This window comes from Aotus nancymaae, unplaced genomic scaffold (assembly GCF_030222135.1).
Source record: "Aotus nancymaae isolate 86718 unplaced genomic scaffold, 86718_ANA_hifiasm-v0.15.2.pri h1tg000003l, whole genome shotgun sequence".
In the NCBI taxonomy this organism is placed as follows: Eukaryota; Metazoa; Chordata; class Mammalia; order Primates; family Aotidae; genus Aotus; species Aotus nancymaae.
The window spans coordinates 75,884,938-75,898,154 of NW_026988414.1; the positions used below are offsets into that span (position 1 = coordinate 75,884,938).

The following is a 13,217-nucleotide window of genomic DNA, read 5'->3' on the forward strand; positions in this document are numbered from 1 at the left end:
CTGCCCAGAGGATCATCACCCACAGCTGCTATGCCACAGAAAGGCTTGGCTGGTAAAATCCAGCTCTTTCTTGGGAAGAACAGTCTTGATCTCTGTGAAGGGATGGGAAGGCGGATGCCTGTGGCGGACAGTCAGGCCGCCTTCTCTGAGTACAGAGAGGAGCACGTGGCAGCCGATGTCCACTCCTCTGTGACCTCCCGCTCTCTGGATGGGTAGCCCATGCTTAACTACGAGACAGCTCGAAGGAGTGGGAAGAGATCTGGGTGAGGGGCCACGATGTCTTGAGATCATAGCTTAATAAAGGGATAGTTGTGTGGCCTTTGGCAACTCAAATCCCCTCCCTGGGCCTCAGTTTCTCCTTCTGCCAAAGAGGTGGGTTACATGTTAACAATTCTTCCAATTATTTATGAGGATGATATCTGCCATCTAGTATACGTCTATGAGTGCCAGACCCTGGGCCAGCCCTCCTCACATGTGATTCCCATTTTACAGGAAGGGTCAGAGAAGTTAAGGAAGCTGCCCACAGCCACACAGCAATCAGGAATGAAGTCAACATTTGGCCCCAGAGGTTTCTGGAGCTGCAGAGTGCACTCAGCTGTGTAAGAACACCACCTAACAACCAGGTGCAGCAGCTCACACCTGTAATCTCAGCCCTTTGGGAGGCTGAGGCGGGCGAATCACTTGAGATCAGGAGTTCAAGACCAGCCAGGCCAACACGGTGAACCCTCCTCTCTACCAGAAACATAAAAATTAGCCGGGCATGGTGGCACACACCTGTAATCCCAGCTACTCAGGAGGCTGTAGCAGGAGAATTGCTTGAACCCAGGAGGCAGAGGTTGCAGTGAACTGAGATCACACCACTGCACTCCAGCTTGGACGACAGAGAGAGACTCTATCTCAAAAAAACAAAACAAAACACACACACCACAAAATAATATGGTTTCTTCTGTCACTGCCCAACCCTCTAACTGCGCTGAGATTGAAACTTAGTATCTGTCTCCTCTGAAACGCTGCAATAGCCACATCTATCCTGAACTCTCAATTCCGGGGCTCCCAAAACAAAAGTCCAGGCTGGGACGGAAGGGACCAGGGCCTGGTGCAAATGTAATTTCTGCTATGGCAACGGCTCCCTCTTTCTCTCCATTCTTCTCCTTTTAAAATCCTGGTGAAATACACATAACACGAAACACCATCTTAACCATTTTGAAGTGTCCGCGTGGCGTGAAGCACATTCACATTACTGTGCAACCATCACCATCACGCACCTTTAGAGCTTTCTTGTCTTCCAAACTGAAACTCTGCACCTGCTGAACAGCAACTCCCCATTCTACCTTCTGTCTCGACAAATCCGACTCCTTTAAGAGCCTCAAATGAGAGGAATCACCATGTGTCTTCAGAAGCAACACTCTTCTTAGCTGAAAAGGCAGGGGCCCAGGAGTGAGGGGAGGGGAAGCCGGCCAGGCGGGGGGCTCAGGCAGCAGCGGTTAAGCAGGAGGAGGAGGTGGCAGACAGCGCACCCAGGCCTGTGCCCCCCAGGAAGGAAAGAGGCTGAACGGTTTCGTGATCCAGAGCAGCGCCAGGGAAGCAGACAAAACAGCTGGAATGCTGGCCGCTGCCTTCCCTCCGTGCTGGCCCCACCCGTCCTTGGAGGCCTGGCTCAAGCCCCCCTCCTCTGGGAGCCTTTCCTTCCTAGCTCAGCCCATGGAAACAGAACAGCAAGAGGCTGCTGTGGAGACGGGTCCGGAAACGCCTCCCAACCAGGCTCCTGCTAGAGAGGGGGAAGTGGTGGCTCCAGGTCAGGGTCAAGGTCACAGTGACCCTGGGTCTGAAACACATCACCTGCTGGCTTTTCCCCACAGCATCCTTCCCCTCCCCCAGACACGCTGTCCACGGAGGCAGGGACAGAGCCTCACTGCCCTGCCCCAAGAGACCGAGCACAGTCTTAGACCTCTGAAAACACAGGCTGGACTAACCCACTGCCTGCCTGTGCTTCTCAGTGTTCAGCCAAGGACGCCCCGCTTCGCAACATCAGGGGGTTGATGTAAAACATGGATTCCTGGACTCTAACGGAGAGCCAGGAAATCAGAAACTCTGGGCACAAGGCCCGGAATATGCTTTTTAAACAATCCCCTGGAGCACCCAACGGAACCGCAGGGATGTGTAAGGCGACCCTGCCCTGAATCCCAGCAGACCACAGGCCCAGAAGCAGTGAGGAGAAAGGGCACTAGATGAGGAGATGAGAGTCTGGTCCTCCTTCTGGCTCCGACCATTCCTTACTAACCACCTGACCCTGGCTGGATCTCTGGACGGATCTGGACTGAAAGCAGATCGGTGACCCTGGTGCTGCCACCTCCAGGGCTGCTCCAGAGCTCAGGGAGGCACGCGGCTCACTAAAAGGGCAGGGTGATGAGGGATTGCCCCATGCCAGCCCCATCTCCAGCCCCAGCCCCAAGGCCCGTGGCTTTGCAATGCTGGCCCCTAAAAGTTGCAAAGGGCTTTGAAGGAGCATCTGAGGGAGCTGGAATCCCCAGCTTCAGACGCCTCCTTTCCCACCTGGGGCTAAGGGTTTCGGCCTCCTTCATTCCAGTTGTGCCTTCAGGAGGCTGCTGTGATGAGCGATGCAGGCCAGAGCCTTGGCAAACACTCAACGATGGTGCCATTTATTATGTACTAGGAGCAAGTTTTTATGCCGTTTGAGAGATGCAGAAACTGAGGTGCAAAGAGTGGCAAGTGAACCTTCTGGTCCCTGGCCCCCTCCTGCCTTCCACCTCAGGTGCCCGCATCTTCTGTTCCTGATCAAGCCCTGCTCTCAAGAAGCGACTTTCATCTCTTCCAAGGGAAGGAAAAGCTGACTTCTCTGAAGGAAGGGATCCAGGCTTCAGGCTGTGGGAGGGGAGAGTGGAAAGTCCCAACCCTTGCGCCTGGTCCAGGCCCTGCCTCAGTCAAATGGCAGAAAGGGCTCCTGCCCCTTCCTGCTGCCTGAAGCCGAGTCCTCCCCTCAGCAGAATCAATGTTTTTCCCTGGGGAGGGGACTGATGAGGGTGCTAGTGTTTGGAAAACTTGGGAAGTAGCTGTTAGTCCATAAGCTGGCTTTGTGCTTTTTTTTTTTTTTTTGAGACGCAGTCTTGCTCTGTCACCATACTGGAGTGCAGTGGCGCAATCTCAGCTCCCTGCAACCTCTGCCTCCTGGGTGCTAGTGATTCTTCTGCCTCAGCCTCCCCAGCAGCTGGGACTATAGGCACCCACCACCATGCCCAGCTAATTTTTTGTATTTTTAGCAGAGACGGAGTTTCGCCATGTTGGCCAGGATGGTCTCGACTTCTTGACTTCATGATCTGCCTGCCTCAGCCTCCCAAAGTGCTGGGATTATAAGCGTGAGCCACCGTGCCTGGCCACAGTGCAAATGTTTAAAAGGCAGACGGAGATCCTCAGCTCACCTCTTAGTGAGCAGAATGGGGACTGGACACCCCTGTGGCCTGCAGAGCCTTCCCCATGTGGGGTCCGCCAGCCAGCGAGAAGGGAACGGCCCGGGTCTAGCCCCAAGCCTGTGGCCCCTCAACACTGCCACCAGTGGGTTGGGTGCGTGGCTTAGGGGAGCAGAGTGGCCTAAGGAACAGCCACCAGGTACCAGGCGCTAGGGGCTGACCACTGGCACTTCCTTAAGAAGCAGATCTGCTCTTGGGCAAATTTTCCCTGGGGTGAGACTACACTGGCAAGAGGAAGATGTGGATTCCAGGATCCAAGTCTGAGGCCAGAATAAGAAATGTGAACATCTGTGTGGCGTCTGGACGCCGTCACTAGTCTCACGCTGGTGAGAAGAGAAGAAAAACTGGGGCTGGACGCAGTGGCTCTTGCCTGTAATCTCAGCACTTTGGGAGGCCAAGTGGGGAGGATCAGTTAAGCTCAGGAGTCTAAGATCAGCCTGGGCAACGTGTTGAAACCCCGTCTCTACAAAAAAAAAAAAAAATACAAAAAGTTAGCCAGGTGTGGTGGTGCACGACTGTAATCCCAGCTGCTCGGAAGGCTGAGGTGAGAGGATCACTCGAGCCAAGGACATTGAGGCTGCAGTGAGCTGCGACCAGACCCCTGCACTCCAGCCTGGGTGATAGTGAGACCCTTTCTCAGAAAGAAAAAAAGCAAAGTCTGCTGTGCGGCCTCCTGGATGAACCTAGAAAACATGCTGAGTAAAAGAGGCCAGTCACAAAGCCACGTAGTGTGGGATTGTGTTTACATGAAATAGCCGGCAGAGTTAAGTCGACAGAGACAAAGGCAGATAACTAGCTGGCAGGGGCTGTGCACGGGAGGGGGGCAGGCTGACTGCTAATGGGTATGGGGGCTCCTTTTGGGGTTGACAAAAGTGCTTTGGAATCAGGTAGAGGTGACGGCTGCACATCGCTGCATGGGTAGTAAATGCCACTGAATCGTACGCTGTAAAAGGGTTATTGAAGGAATTTCACCTCAATAGGAGGAGGAGGAGGAAGAGAGGGAGAGGAGAGTCAGGAGCTGCCACCTCCACTGCCTGAGGCTCGCATCTAGACGGCCAGCCACCGTCCGCTTTCTGTTCTCCCAGGGAAAGAGCTGGGCTGCCTGGGCCTTTCCGGACCCCAGGGATGGGACGAACACCCCACAGCCTCCCTGGGCCCTGCTGCAGGGTGGCCTGGCCTTGGCAAGGAGACCCCAAGGGCAGCTGCAGTCTCAGGGGAGGAGCAGCAGGCTTCCCAGTTCCAAGTGGCCAGCTGGGCCTGGCCTCCGCCAAGGGCGGGCTGTGCTTTGGAAGAACGTTTGCACAAATCTCCATCTGGATTGCAAGGCTCTGCTTATTCTTGATGCTGCAGGGCCACGTGACGCGCAGTGACCCCGCGTGACCTGGAAGACTGGGGCCCAGGAAGTCTCACGGGCCCCACTCTCACCTTGTATCCCTGCAGGAACCCCTGCACAGCCCGCCTGACCGAGGGGCGCCCACTCGCACCGCTTTGTGAGTATCTGTCTCACTGTCAAACAGCTTGGTCCCTTTGAACAGACGTCCTCAAATGGAGCCCAAACCAGCCTCACGCTCCCCTTCTCTGGGCCTAGCTCTGTGACCTGGGGCCAGCACAGAGAGTGGCCCATCTTCCCAGAGCAGCCTGCAGAGCTCCGAGGTGGGTGAAGGCTGGGGCAGATGCCTGGCCACCCACCCAGATTTCTGCGCCTGGGCCCGCCTGCCATTCCTGCAGGCCATGGGCAGGTGTCTGCACCTCTCCAGGCCTCAGTTTCACAATTGTAAAATGTCCTCTCCACCTTCCAGGGCTGCCCTAAGCCTCAGCTGAGAGGAGGGGTGGAGAACCGCTCAGGAGAAGCCCAGGACAGCAGGAGCCCTGAGTGGTGACGTTCTTGGAATTTCCGGTGGAGTAATGCCCACTTCCTAAGGCTGAGGAGGCTTGGAGTGCCGCCCCACCCTCGGCCCACAGCCACATCCCCAAGTATTAACCAGGAAAAGACAGCCAGACCTGAAGAGGTGACGCTCATTTCTCCCAGCTGTGCTGGGGTGCAGTCATCCTGGGTCTGTGGTCTGAGTGATCGCTCAGTCAGACTTTCTTTCTCAGGTCCTTCCCAGAGACCTCTGTCCCTTCCCACCCTGCCAGCTTCAGGGCCTCTGAAGGATGCAGTCAGGGACGAGAGACCAGCTTAGGGGGCCAGAGCCCTGGGTCCAGTTTTGGTCATAACTGGCCACATAGCCCTAGGCTGCCCTCCTCGCCTGCGCAGTATTTTTGGAGAGACACCACTGGTGCAGGCTGACCCACCCCTGATGGACGCTGGGCTCCCCTGGCCCTTCCTACTAGGCATCCCAGTCATCATGAAGGGCATAGACATGCTCGCACGTGTCCACACCCTCCGGAGGCGGGGAACCTCCATGAGACCTTTCTAGCAACAAGGTGCTGACACAGATCTTGTGGGCACGCGGCAAGACCACGGAAATCCAAGCTTGCTAGCATGGTGTGAGCTGTGTGTGTGTTCCCAGCAGGCTCCGTGCCTCACTCATTCGTCACTCGATCCCCATGCACTGGCCCCTCCATTCACACTGGGCAGAGTGCACTGGCAGGGGCAGGTCTCCCCTGCCACCTGTCGCCTGGCTCCACCCCCTCACCACCTTGGACAAGGTCAATGCCATGGAGCCAGCCCTTCCCCCCAGCTGCCTGCAGACCCACCCTGCTCTCCCTGCTCGGCGGTGGGAGGCCCCAGCCCCTGCCTGGTTTGCGGGTGCCTGTGGGGGACTCTGAGGCTGCGATTCCTTTGCACAGGGGTTTGTCTGTTTCGGGTGGCTCGTCTCCGGCAGTGACAGGAAGGGAATGCCAAATTAACGCTGGGCAATAAATTCTGCAAAAGCCAATAAAACCAAAGCAGAGGGATAGAGGGGAAGAACCGCAGCAACTGATTAAACATTTTTGTTGGCAGTCACAGACACATGGCACATTTTCCAAGGTTTGCATCAAGGAGACATCTGGCCATGGCCCATGTATTTGCGGGAGGGAATCCTGGCCAGGCAGAAACAAGGGGCCAGGGAGGGCAGGACCCACATGGGGGCCGTAAGCTGGGGAGCAGGCACTCTGCTCTGGGGGTCAGAGGCACCTCCAGGGCAATGGTCTCAGGGGGGTGGTTAGGATCCTTCCTGGGAGGGCAGTGCTGGGATCTGCCCCCTCATCTGAGCCTCAGGCCCAGGCTTTCCGGCGCTCCGTGGGCTATAGGAGGGGAGACCCGGGAAAGGGAACGTTCTGTGCTTGGGATGCCTGCGGCCCCACCCACCGCATCCTACACCTGGACTCAGACCCAAAGCCCAGCTCTCTCCTGATTGTTAGGGAGAGAGAGAGCAGAGCCATTAGCTAGGCTCGAGGGGACCCACAAGAGGATGCTGGGACTCCTGACTCCAGGGGTTCCCTACCTCAGTGCCTCTGCCCACACCACCCTCTCCCACAGCCTCCTTCCTCCCTTCCAGGCCCCTGCCTCGGGGTCCCAGAGCCCCCGTGCCTCGGTTGGGGCAGCTCCCATTGGCATGAGCCGTGTGTGTGTTCCCAGCAGGCGCTGTGCCTCACTCATTTCTGCCTCTCCCCGCAGGTTCGCTGGGCCAGCCTGAAAGGGCCACAGGACGCCACAGGGGCTAATGTGCACCCATATCGGGGATGGGAGGCTTGAGAGTGGAGTGACACAGGGGCCCGCTGACTTGGTCTAGTCCTAGGCTCTGTTAGGTGAAACAGTTTTCCACACGAAACTGTCCTGTCCATCAGTGACCCTCCAGAGTGCACCGGACAGGACAAAGCCCTGCCTGCAGCAGCCCACGCCGATCCTCCCCCACCCACATGCAGGCAAGTGTCTCACTGTGACAGCCTGGGAACTGCTCAAACCAAGTGTCACTCACCCCCATGCAAAACAGAGGAACGTGCTGTGTCCCAGCTGCCCAGACACGTCAGCTTCTGCACCAAGCCCCAGGCCCCGAGGACCTGTCAACTTTCCCCCCTCCCCTCACCACAGACGCCCACACTTGGTCTACCAGCTGACTCCAGTGACACTGATGGCAGCGAGGGGCTGTGCTCCCGGAGCCCCCACCTTGGAAACAGCCTGGCACCCACATGGAGAGGCACATCTCTCGGCCCCGTCAGACCCAGGGCCCCTGCAGGACCAGGTCGGGTCCACTGCCTGGCCCTGTGACCCCATCCCCCCACCCGCCCTCTGTGAGCTTCGGCCCCAAGGGTCCAGCCCACTGTGAACCACAGCCACAGAGTCCCAATGGCTCCCCTGTGCCAGTTCCTGGCTTCAGCCCTGCCCCCCGCCCGCTCCTTACTGGCCACACCCACTCAGTCTCACCTTCACCAATGTCGTCCACCCCTCACCTAGAGAACACCTGCTCATCCTCTGGGGTTCCTCCCAGGGGTCCCCTGCTTGGGCCAATCCCCCTGGCTGGGTGGGCCTCCCTGCACCATCTCCACCCGTAATGCTCAGCTGTCTGTATTGTGTCTTCCTGCCAGCAGCCTCAAGGGCTTGCAAGGGGCCTGAGGGTAGACACTGTTTCAAGAAGTGGACCTTGACTTCCCCAGGACAGGACTCACCCAGCAGAGGAGGTGACAGGGCCAGAGTCTCCACCTACCTCTGAGAAGAACACGGACAGAATGACCAGGCTGATCCAGTGAATCACACCAGCAAACTGAAACGCGCTGGAAACTGCAACACACATGATAAGGACCAATTTTAGGAGGAAGGAATTAGGTGCGTTGCTACGGGAGCTTCGCAGCATCCATGTGGACCTCTGGGACCCCTGGGCCCGCCTGCATGAATGTTTAGATCTGCTGGAAATCGGGTCCGAGAGCAAGGGCGGCTTTAGCTGGTCTGCAGTGAAGGCGGTAGGAGGTTTGTGAGCCAGCGATGCTGTTCCTTCCTCCAACCCAAGGGGCTGCCTCCTTCTCCCCCACAGGCCACCCCTCTGAGCGCCTGCTTGGTCTTTGGTGGGCTTTTGGCTGTAGCCGGACTCCAGGAAAGCAGCCCTCTAGAGGGGGCTCATGAAGACATTCGCGGCTTCGGGCTGCGTAGGCAGCTTCGGTGGAGGCTGGATGGGCTTTTAGAGATCCAGACCACAGTTTACCCCCAAAGCGCTGTGCACAGTTAGGGGACTCTAGGTGAGCCTACTGTGGTTTCTCATTCTGGAAACCGAGTGGCAGAGACAGTGGTGTGAGCCAGGGTGTTTCAGAAAGAAGACTGCAGTGAGGCCTGGCAGGGGAGCCGGGCGTGGGGCGGGCGTGTCTGCCTTCCTCCCTAGAGTGGAAGAGCCGGTGGGCTGGGGGCTAACAGACTTCCATGTTGCCCTGCTTTCCCCCAGGTTCTGGAGTGGGAGTGAGGGGAGCCATCCGCCCCTGAGGGTTCCTGCCCCACCTTTCACCAGCCAATCCTTAGAGTTAAGGCATTTTCTTTGGAAAGCCCTTTTAAAATACATGAAGCCATGGGCAGCCTTCGAACCCTGGCATGGCATGGTTTTCAGCCAGCGAGGCCAAAAGCCAGATGCTGAGGCCCAGGACAAGGGTCGGGGGGTTCTGATGGAGACTGGGTGGGAGGGATCACCCCGAGGCTAGGGGGCTCCCCAGAGGCCTAAAAGAGATACTCTTGGGATACCCTGGGATACTGGGGAAGGGCTGAGACAGGGCTGAGACAGGTGAGGCCAGGAATGCTACACGCCTGCTCTGCCTCCTTCATGGGCTGCAGCCAGGCCTGCTTGGCACACTGCTCAGAACCCCCCAGGGCAGAGGGAAAATGCCCAGTGGCTTCAGCAGGGAGGGCCAGACTGAAACAGAGGAACCCACAACCTCTCCCGAAGCTCTGGGATCTGCAGACCCTGGGGGTGGGTAGAAACCAGGTCACGGAGCGTCACCAGGGGAAGAGGTTGCAAAACCAGGTTCCAGGTGGGAGACTCTGGGGCCCCCTGGCTTTGGGCCAAGGCAAGCCTTAGAAGATGAGCCCAGAGTCGGGCCACATGAATACCAGTGGGAACGAAGGGGCTGAGGCCTGCGTGACTCCGAGAAGACCTCCAGATGATTCTGAAAACATAAAATCTCTCCCTATTATTTCTCAAATGAATTCCTGTGCCTTTTTTTACGGTTTGCTTTAGAAGAGCAATAAATCTCTGATTGTGTGTTTTATGGAATTTAAACTGCCTTTTATGAGCTGCTATTGGATCTCCCACCAAAATCAATCTCCTGGATACTTAATTTTAAGCAAAATTCCAGTGTCGGCCGGGTTCTCAGTTCTCCTCAATGCCTGTCACAGCCCGAGCAGCCGAGGGCCCCGAGGACAATCCGCCGCAGGGAAAGAAAGGCTCCGTTATGGTCAGGTCTCATAAAAAGCAGACAGTATGGGTAAGTGGGAGGGAAAGTATACAACATGGTTTAATTGAAGACAGGTTGAGTGTAAAACCGGTACCGGTCACTTTATGCTGGAAGATCCTTTAATTGGAACCAAGGGGCCACCAGCCGCATAAAACCCAACTAGGCTTATCAGACAAAAGCAATTCTGTGCTCACCGTTCATCCTCTCTCAGAGAGCAGAGAAGGCTCATGTGACTTGGAGGGAGCTTGGACCGACCCTGAGTTCACAGGATCCCGTAAAGGAATTGGGGACATTTGAGAAAGGAAGCCCAAGATGGCGGAATGGGTTTAGGGGTGACTGGATCTACGGTCCTGGATTTTCCCAATGGAAGGAAAAGAAATCTCTCTGGGATGGATAATTGTACCTCTTTTTGCTTTTTATTATTTATTTATTTATTTGATATTTTTTGTTTGTTTGTTTTTTGAGATGGGGTCCTACTCTGTTGCCCAGGCTGGAGTGCAGTGACGTGATCACGGCTCACTGCGGCCTCAACCTCCCAGGCTCAAGCGATCCTTCCACTTCGGCCTCCCAAGTAGCTGGGACGACAGGTGTGTGGCACCACACCTGGCTAAATTTTAAATTTTTTGTAGAGACAGGGTCTTGCTGTGTTCCCCAGGCTGGTCTCAAACTCCAGCGCTCAAGCAATCCTCCCACCTTGGCCTCCCCAAATGAGATTACGGGCACACGCCACCACACCTGGCCTGTGCCTCTTTTTAAATTTGCACTTGAAGGATCTACCTTTCGGGTCAGGCCAACACAGGGAACCAGGAGCTGTACCAGAAACCACTCACTTATCCAAAGTCAAGAGACAAGATGCCTGCCCCTGCCTCTCTGTGTGACAAACTGCAGGGGGTAGGCCTGGGGCGGGGGGTAAGCGGTGATCCCCTACTCGGACAGCCATGTTGCTATGGGACATCCAGGACAGAGAGCTGGAAAACGAGGTTTAACGTGAAGCTAGGATAAACGCCCAGGGGAGGAGGACTAGACGAGCAGTTAGACGGCCTGGTGCCTCGAAATCCCAGCTCCAATACCGCTTACCTAGGGCAAGTATCTCACGTCTGCAAATCTCAATTTGCCTTGCCTATAACATGGGATCATATCCATCTCACCCGTCTCACAGGGTTACTATAGGGTCATATGTGCAGAAAAGTGCTTTTAAAACGATCATGATACATAGAAATCACAGTGCCAACTCACAGCTGGGTAAAAATACCAGGAATCTCATCATCATTGTGGTGGCTGTCATAATTAGTTACTACAAGGTGAGATGCCTCCGTAAATGGGAACTCTCTTTAGACTACAGAAAATTGCAACCTGGAAAATTCCAAATGGGAGCAATTTAAAAAATGCATACAGGGGTCCCCAACGTTTTTCATCTCATCAGTTTCTGATCATGGAATGCTGGGGAGGGGAGTGCAGAGGCCACATTGGGCAGAAAGGGGTAAACCGAGGCTGGGGGTGACAGAGAGAGAAGCTGCCAGATGTATTTCCCCCCCAGTGGCCATCCCTACGAGCCCCGGGGCCTGAGCTGGGCAGCAGCATCAGCGGGGGCAGATCACAGCCTGCAGGTTGGGGACCCCTGATGAATGCAGATGCACATTGAATATTGACATCATACGTATCGGCATATGTATCTCTCTTGCTACTCACACTGGAGAAGCTTTATATCTATTAGAAGTTCCAGAGTCAGGAGAATCACCACCAATATTACACAGGCTACCAGGAAACTGTTGAGACTTGCACTGAGCAAAAATACCTGCCACACGGCTGCTCTCTTCCCACAGCACGGCTTCAGCCAGTTAGACCTGCGGGAACAAAAGTGGGGAGGAGAGAGGCTGTGAGTGCGAGGGGACAAGCGGGTGGGCCCTGCCACAGCCCTGCTCTCAAACCCACCAGCGTCCCTCCTCCAGGCTCTCTTCCCGGCTCTAGGCTTCATGGCCAAACACAACCTTATTCAAGAGGCTGGGGAGAACCATAAAGGGTGAAAATGTCTCATTAAGAAATAGAGCTGACCACTTTTTATTTTTTTTGAGATGGAGTCTCACTCTGTTGCCCAGGCTGGAGTGCAGTGGTGTGATCTCAGCTCACTGCAACCACTGTCTCCCGGGTTCAAGCAATTCTCCTGCCTCAGCCTTCTGAGTAGCTGGGACTACAGGTGCGCGTCACCATGCCTGGCTCATTTTTGCATTTTTGTAGAGATGGGGTTTCATCATGTTGGCCAGGCTAGTCTTGAACTTCTGACCTCGTGATCTGCCCACCTTTGCCTCCCAAAGTGCTGTGATTACAGGCGTGAGCCAGCGCTCGGAGCTGGGCTTATATGCAAACCTGCAACGCATGCATCTCTGTGCTTCAGTCTCCTCAAGGTTAAAAAGGGTGTGAGATTGACATCTGGTGGACTAGCGGACGGTCGGCCTACGTGGCAAGTGCAGCTTGGAAACGATGATGTGTTATTATTGCATTTCTGTACATCTCAGAATGTGGTGACATGGGCTCTGGCATTTGGGAATATCTCAATTTGCCTTTAATAAATGCCTGATGAGGCCAGGCACAGTGGCTCACGCCTGTAATCCCAACACTTTGGGAGGCCAAGGCAGGCGGATCACGAGGTCAAGAGATCAAGACCATCCTGGCCAACATGGTGAAACCCTGTCTCTACTAAAAATACAAAAGTTAGCTGGGCGTGGTGGCGTGCACCTGTAGTCCCAGCTACTCGGGAGGATGAGGCAGGAGAATCGCTTGATCCCGGGAGGCGGAGGTTGCAGTGAGCCGAGATCACACCACTACACTTCAGCCTGGGTGACAGAGCGAGACTCTGTCTCAAAAAAAAAAAATAAACAAATGCTCGATGAATCACTGAATGGATTTTCCATTTTACGGCTATAAAAAGAAAGATTTGAACCAGATCCCTGTTTTTCAAAGTGGGCTGAGTAGAACACTAGTTCCACAGAACGTTCATAGTTGTTATTTGATACAAAAGTTTCCATGGTTGGGTACGTTTTGGAAAATTTGGGTCCAACGAAGTTTAATGGGAATTTTTCTCTGTGGGGCGTTTTAGGGCCTTCAGTATGCTCTTTGCAGAATCAGGGCTTCCCAAACTTGCTGGACTGTGTGGCACCCTGTCACAGAGCAAGAATCTGACGAGACTAGAGTCCCAAGGACTTTCTGGGCAACCCGTGACTACATGATCCTGGACATCACAGCAGAGGCGAGGCCGCTGAGGACGGAAGCCTTCCTGAGCAGGTCTAGGGGTGGGAGGGGTCAGGGAAGCTCAGAGCTGGGTGGCACCACAGGGCACTGGATGCCCTCCTCTCAGGAGCACAAGAAGGGCACCGCTGA

The 13,217-nt window shown here is 55.3% G+C and overlaps 1 protein-coding gene across 4 annotated transcripts in view; it reads right to left on the reverse strand.

The window, feature by feature from the left end:
* Nucleotides 1–13,217, reverse strand: part of TMEM266 (transmembrane protein 266) — a 140,730-nt gene that overhangs the window by 37,946 nt on the left and 89,567 nt on the right. For 3 of the 4 annotated variants that reach the window (XM_021668237.2, XM_064382923.1, XM_012457700.2), the window contains exons 4-5: nt 11,532–11,686; nt 8,117–8,190 (exon numbers count right to left, since the gene is read on the reverse strand). In XM_021668237.2, coding sequence (XP_021523912.2) covers nt 8,117–8,190; nt 11,532–11,686 — 229 coding nt within the window. Of the gene's footprint in view, nt 1–8,116; nt 8,191–11,531; nt 11,687–13,217 lie in introns of those variants that run through there. The other variant, XM_064382924.1, reaches the window with a different exon arrangement.